Raw genomic sequence first — 13,641 nt, forward strand, 5'->3', positions numbered from 1 at the left:
AATTATTTGGGCATATTACTCATGCAAAAAAAAAAAACATGTTGAACTCCAAACCTCGACAGTATACAGTATGTAGGTAGTTCACAACAATTTTTTGTATCGACATAAAACTTGAAATAAAGAAATGACTTGACACCACAGATGCTCATATAGAGGCTCCCGCCTGTCTGCGGATGCTAACTTGTCCACTCAGACTGCGTCCAAATTCCCAGGGTGCGTCCTGCGAAGGACGTCATCGGGGATAAGCTTCAGCACGCCCGCGACCCTCGCGAGCATAAACACCTCCGATAATGGAGGGATGGATGGATGTGTGTGGCCGACGCCTGCACTCGAGGCTCCGAAGGGGTTGGATGACATTATGCGTGTAGGACAACACACCGAAGCTGAAAAAAAAAATAATACAGACACACACAAACTACTAGCCAATACTAGACAAGACAATACGGTGTGAAAGTAAGACAAAAATGAAATGAATTACAGTCAAAGCTCGGTTTTCGAACGTCCAAATCGTTTTTCGACCCAAAATCGCGAGATTTTTATGCCTCGGATTTACGATTCTCGACCAAATTGAGTGCACTTGAACGCGCCACTTGACTCCTGTCGCCTTCCTTAGATGAGGAAGTGACGTTTCCTGTGTAGCTCCATTGTGAGTAGACATGTTCAATTTAAAAAAACTATTTTTTAAAGCGCGTGGTTTCTGCTTTCGAACAAATCGGATTTCAAACAGCCTTCTGGAACGGATTATGGTCGAAAACCGAGGTTTTACCTCTTCATCTAAATTGTAAATGTAGGTCTGCGCTACTGAGAGTGTTTGGTAAGTACGATACTCAAATGATGCTGTTTTTATTTTTATTGACTCGCAAATTCACTTGGTGTGACGCTGTTGATTTTTGAACACAAAGCTGAAAAACGTCACAGGGAGTGGAAATCTTCAAACTGACTCAATTCGGTCAGTCAATGGAGTTGAGGCCGCCATTGCTGCGGCCATGTTCAAACAGGAGGAGGCGACTGTCCATAATTCTGGACTCAAGGACTCCAAACGGGAGCAAGAAGGCCCCGCACGTCCTCTTTGTGCGCATCAATGGCGATTATTAGATCTTGGCAACATGAATGAACTACCAAGAAAAGTAAAGTCATTACTATAACGTCCATACTATCCATTCTTGGCAACAATCCGCCAAATCTATCGCCTTTCATTCGATGCCGTGAGCTCACACGAAGACGGCAATGATCGGAATGCGGATTCCGCCTCGCGCAGATTTCAACACATTGAGCACATCTGCGTGCAGACACTTGCCGCCGCCGTGTGCGTGCGTGTGCGTCTCTTCACCCTCGCCGTGGTTGCCAGCCACTGGCCCAAAAAAAATCGGATGTTTTTTTTTTTCCCGCCCCGTCTAGGCGGCTCCCGGACACGCCCCTTTCTCACCTTTTGTCTTTCCAACCTTGGAGGCGCGGGGGAGGGGGGGGGGGGGTAACGCCGAAAGTCAGCTTTCTGCGGTTCACGTTTCCTCTATGACACACGTGACCCCCCCGAACCCCCCCTCTCCCAAAGCCTTGGGGCACTTGCGAAAGTATGCAATGTTTGACCTTGGATACCAAAAGCAGCAGAGGAAGAAAAGTGTACCTAACGTCTGACCCCCAACTTTCTTTTATTTAAAATATTTTTATTTTATTTTTAAATCGAAGGAAGGACAGGAGCGCAGTGATGTAAAGCAGAAACCGCGGCGACGAGACAGCAAAAGTCTTAACGGCCAATAAAAAGGCACTCAAGAGCCGCATTCATCACCGTTTGCTCGACTGAGGTGAGCGCGCGGGCAAAAAAAAAAAAAAAAAAAATCAAAGTCCGGATGGTGGAAAGAAGACTTTGAGAGGACAGCGCGGGAAAGGAATGTGGAGTGGGAGGGGGGGGGGGGGGGACAGTCGGGACAGAAAGTAGAGATGTCCTTGAAGGCGCCCGATGGCATAAAGGAAAGCCTGCAATTTCTAGAGGGGGGTTCGGGGGGGGGGCGGCGGAAAGGAAAAGAGAGCGTGCCAGTATCATCAGTTCTAAAGCATAAATCAGCCCCCAGATATTCGGCCCCGCCCACAAGCAACAAGCTTCCTCCTCTTGTGCTCTTTCGCATCGACTCCGCGAGAACGTCCGCCCGCCCGCCCGCCTGCCTGCCTGCCTGCCCGCCTGCTGCTCTTCGACCTTCGCGCTCACATGGGCGCCCAAACCAACCTTGGCTCACCATCTGCCTTTTTTTTTTCTTGGTCGAAAGGATTCGGAGCTCTCTCACTTTGCCCCCCCCCCACCACCCCCGCGCCGATGCCTTTCTCTCCGATTTTTTTTTTTGAAGAGCTTTGCCCCGAAGGTTTCTTCTTTGGAAAGAGGCGGATAATCTGAGAAAGGAGACCGAGGGAGGGAAGAGCGCAGCTGCTGCTGTGTGAGAAGCAAAACCAAAAAAAAAAAAAAAAAAAAAAAAAAAGATAAGGCGACGAGGAAGTGTGCAAGTGTGAAGGGCGACGGGGCCGGCGAGGACACGCACGCGCACGGACCAAAAAAAAAAAAGCCCGCTTCTCTTCATCGGGCGTCCCCACCTGAAGGTGAAGAGCGCAAATGCGGCGAGCCGAGACGAGACGTCACGCGGCGGCCGAGTGAGGAATGAGCCCCGCTGCGATTTGGCGCTCATCATGCTGCCTTGGCCTCTCTTCCCACATTCGGAAGAGCAACTTTGTCCCCGGCTAGAATGACGACAGGACACTTGTGAGCTTGGGACACCCCCCCCCCGTGACAACCCTCCTCCTCCTCCTCTTTTTTTTCCTCCCCCCCCCCATCCTCTGCGCGTGCCTTCGCTTCAGCTGGACTCTTTCCTCCTCACTATGTTGATACCAGCTGTCTTGCTATGGATTCTTAATGTCGGCAAACTGTGCTCGGGACAAGACTACATGGACTACTACGCAGCCGGAGACGCGGGAACGCAGGTGAGCGCCGCAAACGTTTTTTTCTTTGAGGGCTGACGTGCGAGCTGAACATGGAATCACATGACCACGTGACCAGAAGAAAATCCGGCGGTGAGCACGCGCGTTGACCTCACCGTGCAGAGGTCGCGGCTTTAATCCTAGTTCCGGCCCCCCGGTGTGGAGTTTGCACGTTTCTCCCTGGGCCTGTGTGGCTTTTCTCCGGGTACTGCGTTCTCATCCCGCATTCTCAAAAACATGCACGACTCACTCCAAATTGTCCCTCAGTGTGAGGGTGGATGTTTGTTCGCCTCTGTGATTGTCTGGCAACCGGTTCAGGATGTCCTCCGAAGACGGCTGGGATAGGCTCCGGCACCCCCCCGCCCCACCTGACCCTTGTGAGTATAAAGCAGATCAGACATGGATGGATATATAAATTTATATATACACATATATTCATTCATTCATTCATTCATCTTCCGAACTGCTTGATCCTCACAAGGGTCGCGGGGGGTGCTGGAGCCAATCCCAGCTGTCTTCGGGCAGTAGGCGGGGGGACACCCTGAATTGGTCGCCAGCCAATCACAGGGCACACAGAGACAAACAAACATCCACGCCCGCACTCACATCTAGGGACAATTTAGAATGTTCAATACAATATATTCATTCATCTTCCGAGCCGCTTCATCCTCACTAGGGTCGCGGGGGGTGCTGGAGCCTATCCCAGCTGTCTCCGGGCAGAAGGCGGGGGACACCCTGAATCGGTTGCCAGCCAATCGCAGGGCACACAGAAACGAACAACCATTCGCACTCACACTCACACCTAGGGACAATTTAGAGTGTTCAATCAGCCTGCCATGCATGTTTTTTGGAATGTGGGAGGAAACCGGAACACCCGGAGAAAACCCACGCAGGCCCGGGGAGAACATGCAAACTCCACACAGGGAGGCCGGAGCTGGAATTGAACCCGGTACCTCTGCACTGTGAAGCCAAAGTGCTAACCACTGGACTACCGGGCCGCCAATACAATATATATATACATATATATATATATATATATATATATATATATATATATATATATATATATATATATATATATATATATATATATATATATATACTGTACTTTCTTTCTTCTTCACCAAAATGGCTGACTGAAGAAGCTTCGTGGTGATCAAGGTTATTGACAAAGTCGGGGCTTTTCACGGCATCCCGTCCGGATGACCGTCGTGCTCTTGACTTTGGAGTCAGCCAAGCCTCCATTCCAGTTGCTCCACAATGCCGCCGCTCGCCTCTTCAAAAAGCGGGAGCGCATCACTCCTGCTCTGGCAGCCGTCCGTACGCCGGCTCCCTTTTTGGCGTTCTTTTGACGCTCCCCGTTATTTGTTTTCAAATCTTGCAAGGGCCCGGTGCCTTCTTCCGCACTCGCCCGCTGCCTCGGGTTTGCGGACCCGACTCGGGATTCCGGCCTTTTTTATTCCGTTGCCGCTCCCTCTCTTTGGGATGAACGCTCGGCAAGCCCCGCCGAACGTGTCGCGGGCAACATTGTCGTTACGCTTTGCCTTGGAGGGCCGTTATGAATTTTGGGAAACCGTATCAATGTTAAATCACCTCCAGCCACATATTACAAACGCGGCGCACGACAAATTGATGAATAACTCGTTTTAAAATCAGAAATCGAGAATAATGACCCGTCATTGTGGATTACGTACGACAATTTGACATTTTGGTTCAGACTTTAGCAAGCGTCGTGGAAACTTGACAGGCTTGAATTGCTTCCGCGGACCACATAAAATGATGTGGCGGGCCAGATGTGGCCCCCGGGCCTTGACTTTGACATCCTTGTTTAAACCGTCAACTCCAATGAAAGCGTCATGAACGTATTTCCTTCTCTTCGCTTTCGGGTGACAACAACAACAACAACAAAAATCACGTTGTCTCCTGAGGCTTTGTTGACTGCACTTCATATCGGCTGTTCGGTGCAAAAAACTAAACCCCCCGCCGCCCCCCCCCCCAACAGCATCGAGCTAATCCTCCCCGTGCACTTGTCTGACAATGAGGGCGCCACTGCCAGCTGCTGCAGTGGGTGGCCAATTACACTTGATTCTATTGTCTTCGGCAAACAAATGGAGGTGCCCCAAAGCCACATGTGCCCCCACCCCCCCACCCCGGCCCCCACCCTCCCACACCCAGTATTTGAGCTGAGACCAGGGCTATTTTTCTTCTTGAAACATCTTCTACACTTTTTCGGCCATTCACTTCGGATAGTTCACACTGGGGGGGGGGGGGGGGGGGGGTTGATGCCCAGTCTGGATTAAAAAAATTTTTTTTTACATCCTCGTTCGCATTCCAAAAACAAACGTGACTCCGAATGCCAACAGAACGTGCCCGTGATGTGACACGCACAAAAACAAACCACGCAAAGAAACGACGGCTCATCTTATCATCTCAGAGAGGCGAGGCGGGAGGAGGTAGAAATATTTTGGGGGGGATGGACAGCGACTTCACCCGGGAGAGCCAATTCACGGCCAGAAGCCATTTTTTATTCTCGTCTCGCCAGACTGTGTTCGAAGCGTTTGCCGCCTCGACAAACGGCCCGTGACTCAAGTCAGAAAGGCGAGCGTGTCCTGAAATAATGCTCCATGGCCAGTCGCCGAGTCTCAACTTAAGAGAGACGTCCAAGACGCCGCGCGCTTTGACGCCCACCGCGTGATTTTCACAAAAGAAAGCTTCACCGAGCGGGTTGTTTTGGCCCACAAAAACTGCCCTTCTGACGTCACTTCGCCTTCGCGGGTTGATCTAAATTCTCAGGAATGTGTTTCCGCAGAGGTCAATCGTGTGCCGCGACCTGCGGTTCAAATGGAAATACAACATGCGGCGCTGCGTACTTAACGTTTGTTGCCAACGTTGATGATGCAAATCAGAAAGTGGCTCGGCCAAATGTCTCATCCCGGTTTCGGATTTGGGTTTTGGCGCGCCGAGCAACATGAAAACCCAAATCTTGTGAAGTGGAAAGAAAATGGAGGCGGTGGAGGAATCAGTCCAAGTCACGAGAGCCCAAAACAAAAGAGCTTCATTGTGGGAAAGAAGTGAAAGCTCCAGAATTGAAACCCCGTAGGACGTGAATTTTGCAAGAAGGGACTGAAGAGAGTAAGCACACACACGCACACGCACACACACACACACACACATAGACTAAACAAAGAAAAAAAATGGAGTGAAAGAGGCTGCATCGCAAAATCAAAATGCCAAAGTTTGGTGATGCCACGTCATCGGGACGCCAACGTGCGTTCGGCCCCCCGCAAACGGAGCGGCGCCTCGAGATACGAGTGAACCGTCCTTGAAACTTACAAGACTCATCTCAAGTCATGCTTCGGTATTCAAATGCCATCCATCTGCTCCCCCCAAAAAACGACAAAAATCATTTTTTGTGGTTTCTGATAGAAAAAAAAAACATGTAAAAAAATTATATATATATAGGGCGGCCCGGTAGTCCAGTGGTTAGCACGTGGGCTTCACAGTGCAGAGGTACCGGGTTCGATTCCAGCTCCGGCCTCCCTGTGTGGCGTTTGCATGTTCTCCCCGGGCCTGCGTGGGTTTTCTCCGGGTGCTCCGGTTTCCTCTCACATTCCAAAAACATGCATGGCAGGCTGATTGAACACTCTAAATTGTCCCTAGATGTGAGTACGAATGGTTGTTCGTCTCTGTGTGCCCTGCGATTGGCTGGCAACCGATTCAGGGTGTCCCCCGCCTACTGCCCGGAGACAGCTGGGATAGGCTCCAGCACCCCCCCCCCCCCCCCCCCCCGCGACCCGAGTGAGGATCAAGCGGTACGGAAGAGATATATATCGTTGCAGTTTTTGCTTGAATTCAATGGACATTGTGCTGCTCTTTCTGGTACACGCAAAAAAATCCCGACATCGCGGACATTTGAAGCCGCCCCTCACCTCTTCGGTTAGCGGCGATAATTGTCATTGTTTTCAAAAAGAAGATAAAGAATATATGCCAGTGAGTATTTTGGCGCCCAAAAATCCATTGCTTTAAAGATGATCCACACTGTGACGCGGATGCTATTCGTTCGCGCGTCTACGGGGTTTTTCATGCGTTAGCATTAGCCTAGCGGAATTGTTCCTTTTCCAAACGCGACATACCATCGCTTTTTTTTTTTTTTTTTGGTTTAGTTTGACAGTAAACTTCAACTGGCAGTGGCAACGAACAGCTTGTTTGCTCACTGCCAAATCTTCCCTGGACACTGAAGAGGTGGCAGCTGGAGCGTTCTGGTTGTTTATCTGACAATCTATGCTAGCATGCGGCTGTCGTGTCTCAAATTTGTGCTCGGAAGCAAAAGAACAACGACAACAACGGCAAAAAAAAAGCAAAAAAGTTCTCTATTTCGATGCTGAGAAGAAGAGGGACACGCCCCGGAGCAGCAGTCCGCTCATTGCTCCGTCATGACCTCAGCGTCCCGCGGCAATGACCTCATGCCATAATCACAACTGGGGACAACTGGAAAAGAAAAAAAAGATAAACACTTATGGGTTTTTTTTTTTTTTTTTTGGTGGGGTGAGGCGAGGAAAACGAAGAATTTTGGACGCACGGGAGTCAACACCACGTGCAGGCCGTGCAAACAACGGGGGCTATTATTTGTATCTGCTTATCGTGTCTTATGGACGCACAGCTGGGAAGCAAGAATGAGTGGTCGCCGCGACGGAAAGGCCGCGCTCAGAATTTGTCTCCCTGGCAGGCGCCGGCGTCGTCGGATCAGCAGGTGGGCTTGCAGAGCGTGGCCAGCGTGGATCAGCTGCTGCAGCTTCTCTACCCCGAATACGATCTGCTCCAGCAGTGCCTGAGGAAGAAGGCGTGGCACGCCTCCTCGCCCGGCCCGCCCCTCCACTCCGATTGGGCGCGGCTCAGGGAGGAGGCGCTTTACAAAGTGGACGGCACGCTCGGAGGTAAACCGCCGCCGCCGCTCGACGCGCTCTGACCCCAATCGCCGGCTCACGCGACCCCCCCCCCAACTCCGTCAGTCATCCTGGAGGAGATCCGGCGCACCTCGTGCCAGCCCCGGGAGGTGTGCGTGGAGGTGAGCAAAGAGTACCCGGAATCCACCAGTCGGTTCTACCTCCCCCGCTGCGTGGCGCTGCATCGCTGCGGCGGCTGCTGCACCAACGAAGCCTTCTACTGCGCCAACACCAGCCACGCGCTCGTCAACAAGACGGTGAGCGTTTGCGCATCCGCCGCCGGGAATGTCGGAAAAGTTTCCAAGAGCGCTTATAACAAACAACGCGGAGTGACTTCCGGCGACGGTTTGACAGTTTAACCCCAGGCCAGTCCCGCGGGACTCGCCCATCAGAAAAGTATCAGGCCTAATAACACAAACGACAACAATATACATTGAGAGTAGCTTTATTTCTTATCAACAAATGCAGCAAAAAGGGTCCATGATTCAGGCGTACGAGATTTGCTGAAAAATGGCTTCTAATTTCATCCCGCGGTTCAGTCTTTGAGTCTCCGCGCTCAACTTTGGCAACAACACTTGTCTTAACGTTACGCGACTTGCCAATGGGCTGCTTGGAGGCCAAGGCCGATTTTCGCCAATCTCGTCACGCCAGATGAAAGCAACAATGGCGGCGATTGTCAAACTGCGATCGTTGCCGGAAAAAAACCCAAAAACACACATGATTTGGAACTGTGCGTCCCGGAAAATGATGCGTCTAGGAAGCGGGACTCACAAGGTAACGAGATGGCTGGGAGTGCAAGCTCCATTCATGAGCGAGATCAAAACAACAATAGCGGCGATTGTCAAACTGCGATCGTTGCCGAAAAAAAAAGATTTGCCGTAGTTTTATTTATTTTTTTGCTTTGACTGAGACACTTCCCAAAAAATCCCCAAAACGTACATTATTTGGAACTGTGCGTCCCGCGGGAACGCCCAGGTAACAAGATGGCTGGGAGTGCAACTTCCATTCATAAGCGAGATGACTTAGCGCGAGATCAAAACAACAATGGCGGCGATTGTCAAACTTCGATCGTTGCCGAAAAAAAAAAGATTTACCGTAGTTTTATTTATTTTTTTGCTTTGACTGAGACACTTCCCAAAAAATCTTGAACGCACAGGTAACGAGGTGGCTGCGAGTGCAAAGCTCCATTCATGAGCGAGATATTAGGCGCTTCTTTGTTTTCCACCTCCGTTTTTCAATTAGATGCCAGAAAAGCCCGGAAATGGTGCACTGTACAAAACGATTGCGTCTAAAAACAAAAACAAAGCAGCTTGAAACTGCCAAATGTTGCACTTCTTCCTTCGTGGCCCCCCCCCCCTAAAATGTGTACTGCGCAGAAAGTAGCACGCTGGAGAAACGCATCCGCCGCTTGCTCCGGCGATATGAAGAGGTTGATGCGACGTGCTGCTTTCAACTCCGGCGGAAGCTAAGCTAACGTCCGCGCTCGCGTGGCCGTATCTTGTTCATGGCGCCTCGGGCCATGTGGCAAATCGCGGCAAATTTTTTTTGGGGGGGGAACAAACAGATCTTGAAAGCTCCCGCACAAAAGGGAGTGATGAAAAGAACAAAACAATTTCTCTTCAAAACGCTGCGGGGAACGCAGACGATTCCATTTCAGAGGCACTTTGTGACATCACGTGGACCATCCACAAGGAAGTGTTGCAAAAAGGGTCACCCGACGACAGATTTTTCTTTTTGGGGCCTGATTGGTCGCTGTCGAGCGCACAGGCGGACTCTATTGTCTGAGGGAGGGAGCGTGCGTCAATCACTCAATCGCCGACCTTTGTCCCCGCAGCTGATGGAGCTGTCGCCGCCCAGGATGGAGCGCTCCGTCGTCATGGTGACCTTTGTCAATCACACCGGCTGCGAGTGCCTCCCCAAGCGGCCGCTTCACTCCATCATCAGACGAGCCGCGACCGATCACCTGTGAGTGACGTTCAAGCGGCCGTGTTGTCATGGTGCCGTCCGTCCGATTCATAAATTTTTTTTTTTTAAATAATAATAAATAAAGCAACTTGCTTTGGGACATCGCTGTGTGTGTGTGTGTGTGCAGGTGTTCTCCTCCCACGGTGCCGTGCGCTTCGGCGTTCTTGTGGGATCCCGTCAACTGCATGTGTGTGCCAATCGATGCCATGAACTACTCGGAGAAAGAAACGGGTGAGAGACGCCCGCCCGCTTTGCTTTGTCGTCCCTTCATTAGGCAAAACGAAATTGTCGCGCGAGCAAAGTCCGAACAGCTCTACACTTTCGATCTGAGCTCATGTGAAATACAAAATACAAAGAGCAGCATTGAGAAGAAATCGGACCTTGAAAAGTCTTTGAAACGAGACGGGCGTGATCGTGACAATGTTGCCCGCAGCCAAGTGGAAATGAAGTCTCATGACGCAAAAGTCATTCGCAGCCACAAATATTTCAGTAGCTTTGGTGAAAGAATGCGCTCGAGGAGAAGGCGGCGATTCAAAGACATTTCGAAAATAGTTGACCCAGAATGCACCCGTCGACGTGCATATACAGTGAAACTCCTCTACAATGAAATCATGTTTGCAGCGAGACATTTTTTCACAACAGGGGATTTTTTCACTGTAGAAAATTTGATGAACTGAAATGTCTTTTATTTTGATTCCATTTTGATCACTTTGAGCCTCTCTTCCAGCGTCAGAGCTCTTCTCGTCTTAGCTGCTTGACACCCAAAGTTCCGTTTCGTCGCCATTTTTAGCAACGCAATATTCCCGCTGCGTCTGAAACAAATACTTCCCGGACTACTGCGCATGTGGAAACCAGTGTGGTGGTTGCTGTTGTCGTTTCCGAACGAAGCAGTCGAGGTCACTGTTGGATTAGAGACTTTTGCAGAAGGCTTGTTTTCATTGTAGTGAATCTCCAGAAAAAGAATTTGTATCGCGGAACAGGGGGGACTTTTTCGTCGTAGGGGGAGCAGAAAAGTGGGAATGGCTTTCATGCCTGACATTTTTTTTCACATGAGGGGGGTATTTTCGCCCATGTAGGTTTCGTTGTAGAGGAGTTTCACTGTATATGCGCTGCATTCGTCAAGTTAAGTTTTTCAACTGGCAAAAAAACTAGAAAGAGGATCGATCCTCCGCTGCAAGCGCCGGGCCCTCACGCTCGTGAAAAGAAACGAAAGCGCCGGCCTACTGCGGCTCGGGCCCCAGATTTTGCTAGCCAGCGCGTGCCCTTTTCCCAACCTCTTCTCTGCGGCTTCCAGAGGCTTTGGACTCGGGGCTGCTGGCTCTCTGCGGCCCCAACAGAGTTCTGAAGGAGCCCGACTGCCAATGCGTCTGTCGAAACGGGCTCACCGAGGCCAGCTGCGGTCCGGGCTGGAAACTGGACCACAACACGTGTAAGTAGGGTGTAGGAGGGGGGGGCGGGGGGGGGTCGCCCAACGGTGACGGAGCTGAGCGACGCCTTTTCCCGTAGGTGAATGTCAGTGCCAAGGTCAAGGCGAGGGCAAGTGGTGCCCCGTCGGCCAGCGCTGGGACGACGAGCTGTGCGGCTGCGTGTGCGCCGCGCGCTGTCCCGGGAATCAGCCCCTCAACCCCGACACCTGCTCGTGTCAGTGCCGAGAAAGTCCGCAGTCGTGTCTGCGGCAAGGCAAGAGGTTCAACCCCAACACTTGCAGGTGAGCACGTTTCCCCCCCCCCAAAAAAATTATTATTTTTATAATTATTATTTATTTATTTTTTTGCGTTGGAGCTTGTCGTTCTAATTTCAAGTCAGGTCGAAGGTAAAAAAAAAAAAGAGCAAAGTCATGGGAACATGTTTTGATAGCAGTGCGAGTCCAGCCAACAACACCACATGTCAAAAGGACAAAGACGATGCGAGCCAATAAGGGAGGGAAGTCTTTTTTTTGGGGGGGGGGGGGTGCCAAGATGTCAAATTCTTATCAAAGAGTAAAAAGTCATTTCTGATTCTTCGTTTTGAGTCCGGAAATGGAATCATGACTTTGAGCCACCCCAGCCCCCTTCCCCCCCCCCCCCCCCCCACTCTTTTCTGCGACAATGAGTCAAATGCGTCATCTTAACATCAAGCCCTAAAAGTGGCTTGGAGCCGCTCATTTCGGAGGCCGAATTGGCTTCAAACATCGCCGACTCCAGACCTTCTCCACTGACTTTTCTTCCGCCGTTTCCTTTTATGGACGCGAGCCGTCCCGAGCGCCGCGTTCTTCGCTGCAAGCGTGCGGTGCGGCGCGGTTCCCACAGCTCGCACGCGAGAGGCCTCTGACCCGAGCGAGCTGACAGTGAGCAGAGCACAGCGGCCGCCGGGTCGCCGGGCCGCCGCCGCCGTCGCCGCCGAGATGGATGGAGTGACGGCAGCGAAAGAAAAACATACAAGGGGGTGGGAGCCCAGCCGGGAGGGGAAAGTTCAGATGCGCCAGTGATTCGTCTGGCTGGACGTTCTCACGCCTTTTTTTTGTTGTTGTTGTTGTGCGGCTCGGCTGGAAAAAGACCGCAAAAAAAGTTGCATTTGTGACCAAAGATGGCCATGGGAAATCTCACTCAATTATCTTTCCCAATATCTTTTATTTCACTTATGACGGAGGAGAGTTTTGCTCCCTAACACCGCCCCCCCCACAGGGGGGGCCATGATCCGTGGCAGAGCTCGACTTTGCTAGCGAATGAGTTGGTTGCCTCGTAAGCTTTCCCATTTGTGAAATTTCACTTCCGCTTTTCGGCAAGGTTCCGCCCCAAGTCGGGAGTGACTCATGGAATGTTTTCTTTTCTTCCCCCCCCTAGTTGCTACCGGTTACCATGCAGGACCCCCAAACGCGCTTGCCTGGCTGGATTTTACTACAGCCACCAGGTCTGCCAGTGCATCCCCAACTATATGAAGCCGGCGTGGAATTAGCCGCTCGCAGAGGAGAAGATGGACGCCAGCCCAGGATAACGCCTCATACCCTGGGAAACTTGCGGCCCGAAGCCGCAACAGCCGCCGGGAGGTGGAGCGGAACAACAAACGAACAGCTATTGGATTACCACAGACCTCATCGTAAATCCGGGCGGCTAAACCCCGCCCCCCCCCCCCAAAAAAAATCCTTTGTCCCACGGGTGGATGTAATGTCAGAAGAGGAAATGTGACTCCCAAGCGTTCCGTGCGGGGGCTCGTGCCCAATCGCAGCCGGCAACCAGTGTTGTGTCCGAGGACCGGCAACCCAAGGCCAGGGACCGAGGACTGATTTTGAAGCTGAGGCCTAACCGAGGACGTGTCTCAAACAATGCTATCAGGTCTTCATGATTTGCAACGGCCCTCCATCATAAGCCCCTTGCACTCCCTAACGCTTGAATGAAGTCTTTTTATTCAAAGAGGAGAACAGTCCGGGTACGTGTTATTTATACTGAGAAAAACAAAAATAAAAGCATATGATATACATTTATCGATGAATGTTTTAGTGCAGTAGTTTCTTAATGTGAAGTAAATCAACACTCAACGGGGCACGACGTGGCACGGAAGACAAGTTGAGAAATGACTTTGCAGAAACGTCAATCACTCAGTTTGCGGACTAAAATACTCAGTCAGCAAAATTGGTCTGGCCCAGCTCTGGGGCAGACACGGCACGTACACTCGGCCCACATGCCTCAATAAATGACCGTCCTGCGTGGCCCGCGTCTGGCATCCGCAAAGTGGGCCGCATTTGGCCCAGATCTGAGCCGCATTGTAAAACCGTATCTGGCCCTACGCTGGGCCA

The 13,641-nt window shown here is 51.3% G+C and overlaps 1 protein-coding gene across 3 annotated transcripts; it reads left to right on the forward strand.

Annotated features, from left to right (window-relative positions):
* Positions 1-712: 712 nt before the first annotated feature.
* On the forward strand, positions 713-13,325 carry LOC127595874 (vascular endothelial growth factor C-like). 3 transcript variants are annotated; one of them, XM_052057804.1, is made up of 10 exons: positions 713-814; positions 1,687-2,964; positions 7,688-7,711; positions 7,784-7,895; positions 7,971-8,161; positions 9,739-9,869; positions 9,997-10,100; positions 11,164-11,298; positions 11,376-11,577; positions 12,692-13,325. In XM_052057804.1, the coding sequence occupies exons 2-10, from the start codon at positions 2,863-2,865 to the stop codon at positions 12,801-12,803; spliced, it is 1,113 nt and encodes a 370-aa protein (XP_051913764.1). In that variant the 5' UTR covers positions 713-814; positions 1,687-2,862; the 3' UTR covers positions 12,804-13,325. The 3 variants fall into 3 exon arrangements, with proteins under 3 accessions (XP_051913764.1, XP_051913765.1, XP_051913763.1); XM_052057805.1 differs by having other exon boundaries at positions 7,787-7,895; XM_052057803.1 differs by having other exon boundaries at positions 7,688-7,895.
* Positions 13,326-13,641: the final 316 nt, after the last annotated feature.

This window comes from Hippocampus zosterae, chromosome 2 (assembly GCF_025434085.1).
Source record: "Hippocampus zosterae strain Florida chromosome 2, ASM2543408v3, whole genome shotgun sequence".
NCBI lineage: Eukaryota > Metazoa > Chordata > Actinopteri > Syngnathiformes > Syngnathidae > Hippocampus > Hippocampus zosterae.

Excerpts from the sequence above, each read along its gene's own strand:
- LOC127595874 (XM_052057803.1), top strand. The coding sequence starts at position 2,863 with ATGTTGATACCAGCTGTCTTGCTATGGATTCTTAATGTCGGCAAACTG. Across the intron at positions 10,101-11,163 it reads CTACTCGGAGAAAGAAACGG|AGGCTTTGGACTCGGGGCTG; the intron begins GTGAGAGACGCC and ends TGCGGCTTCCAG. Across the intron at positions 11,578-12,691 it reads TTCAACCCCAACACTTGCAG|TTGCTACCGGTTACCATGCA; the intron begins GTGAGCACGTTT and ends TCCCCCCCCTAG.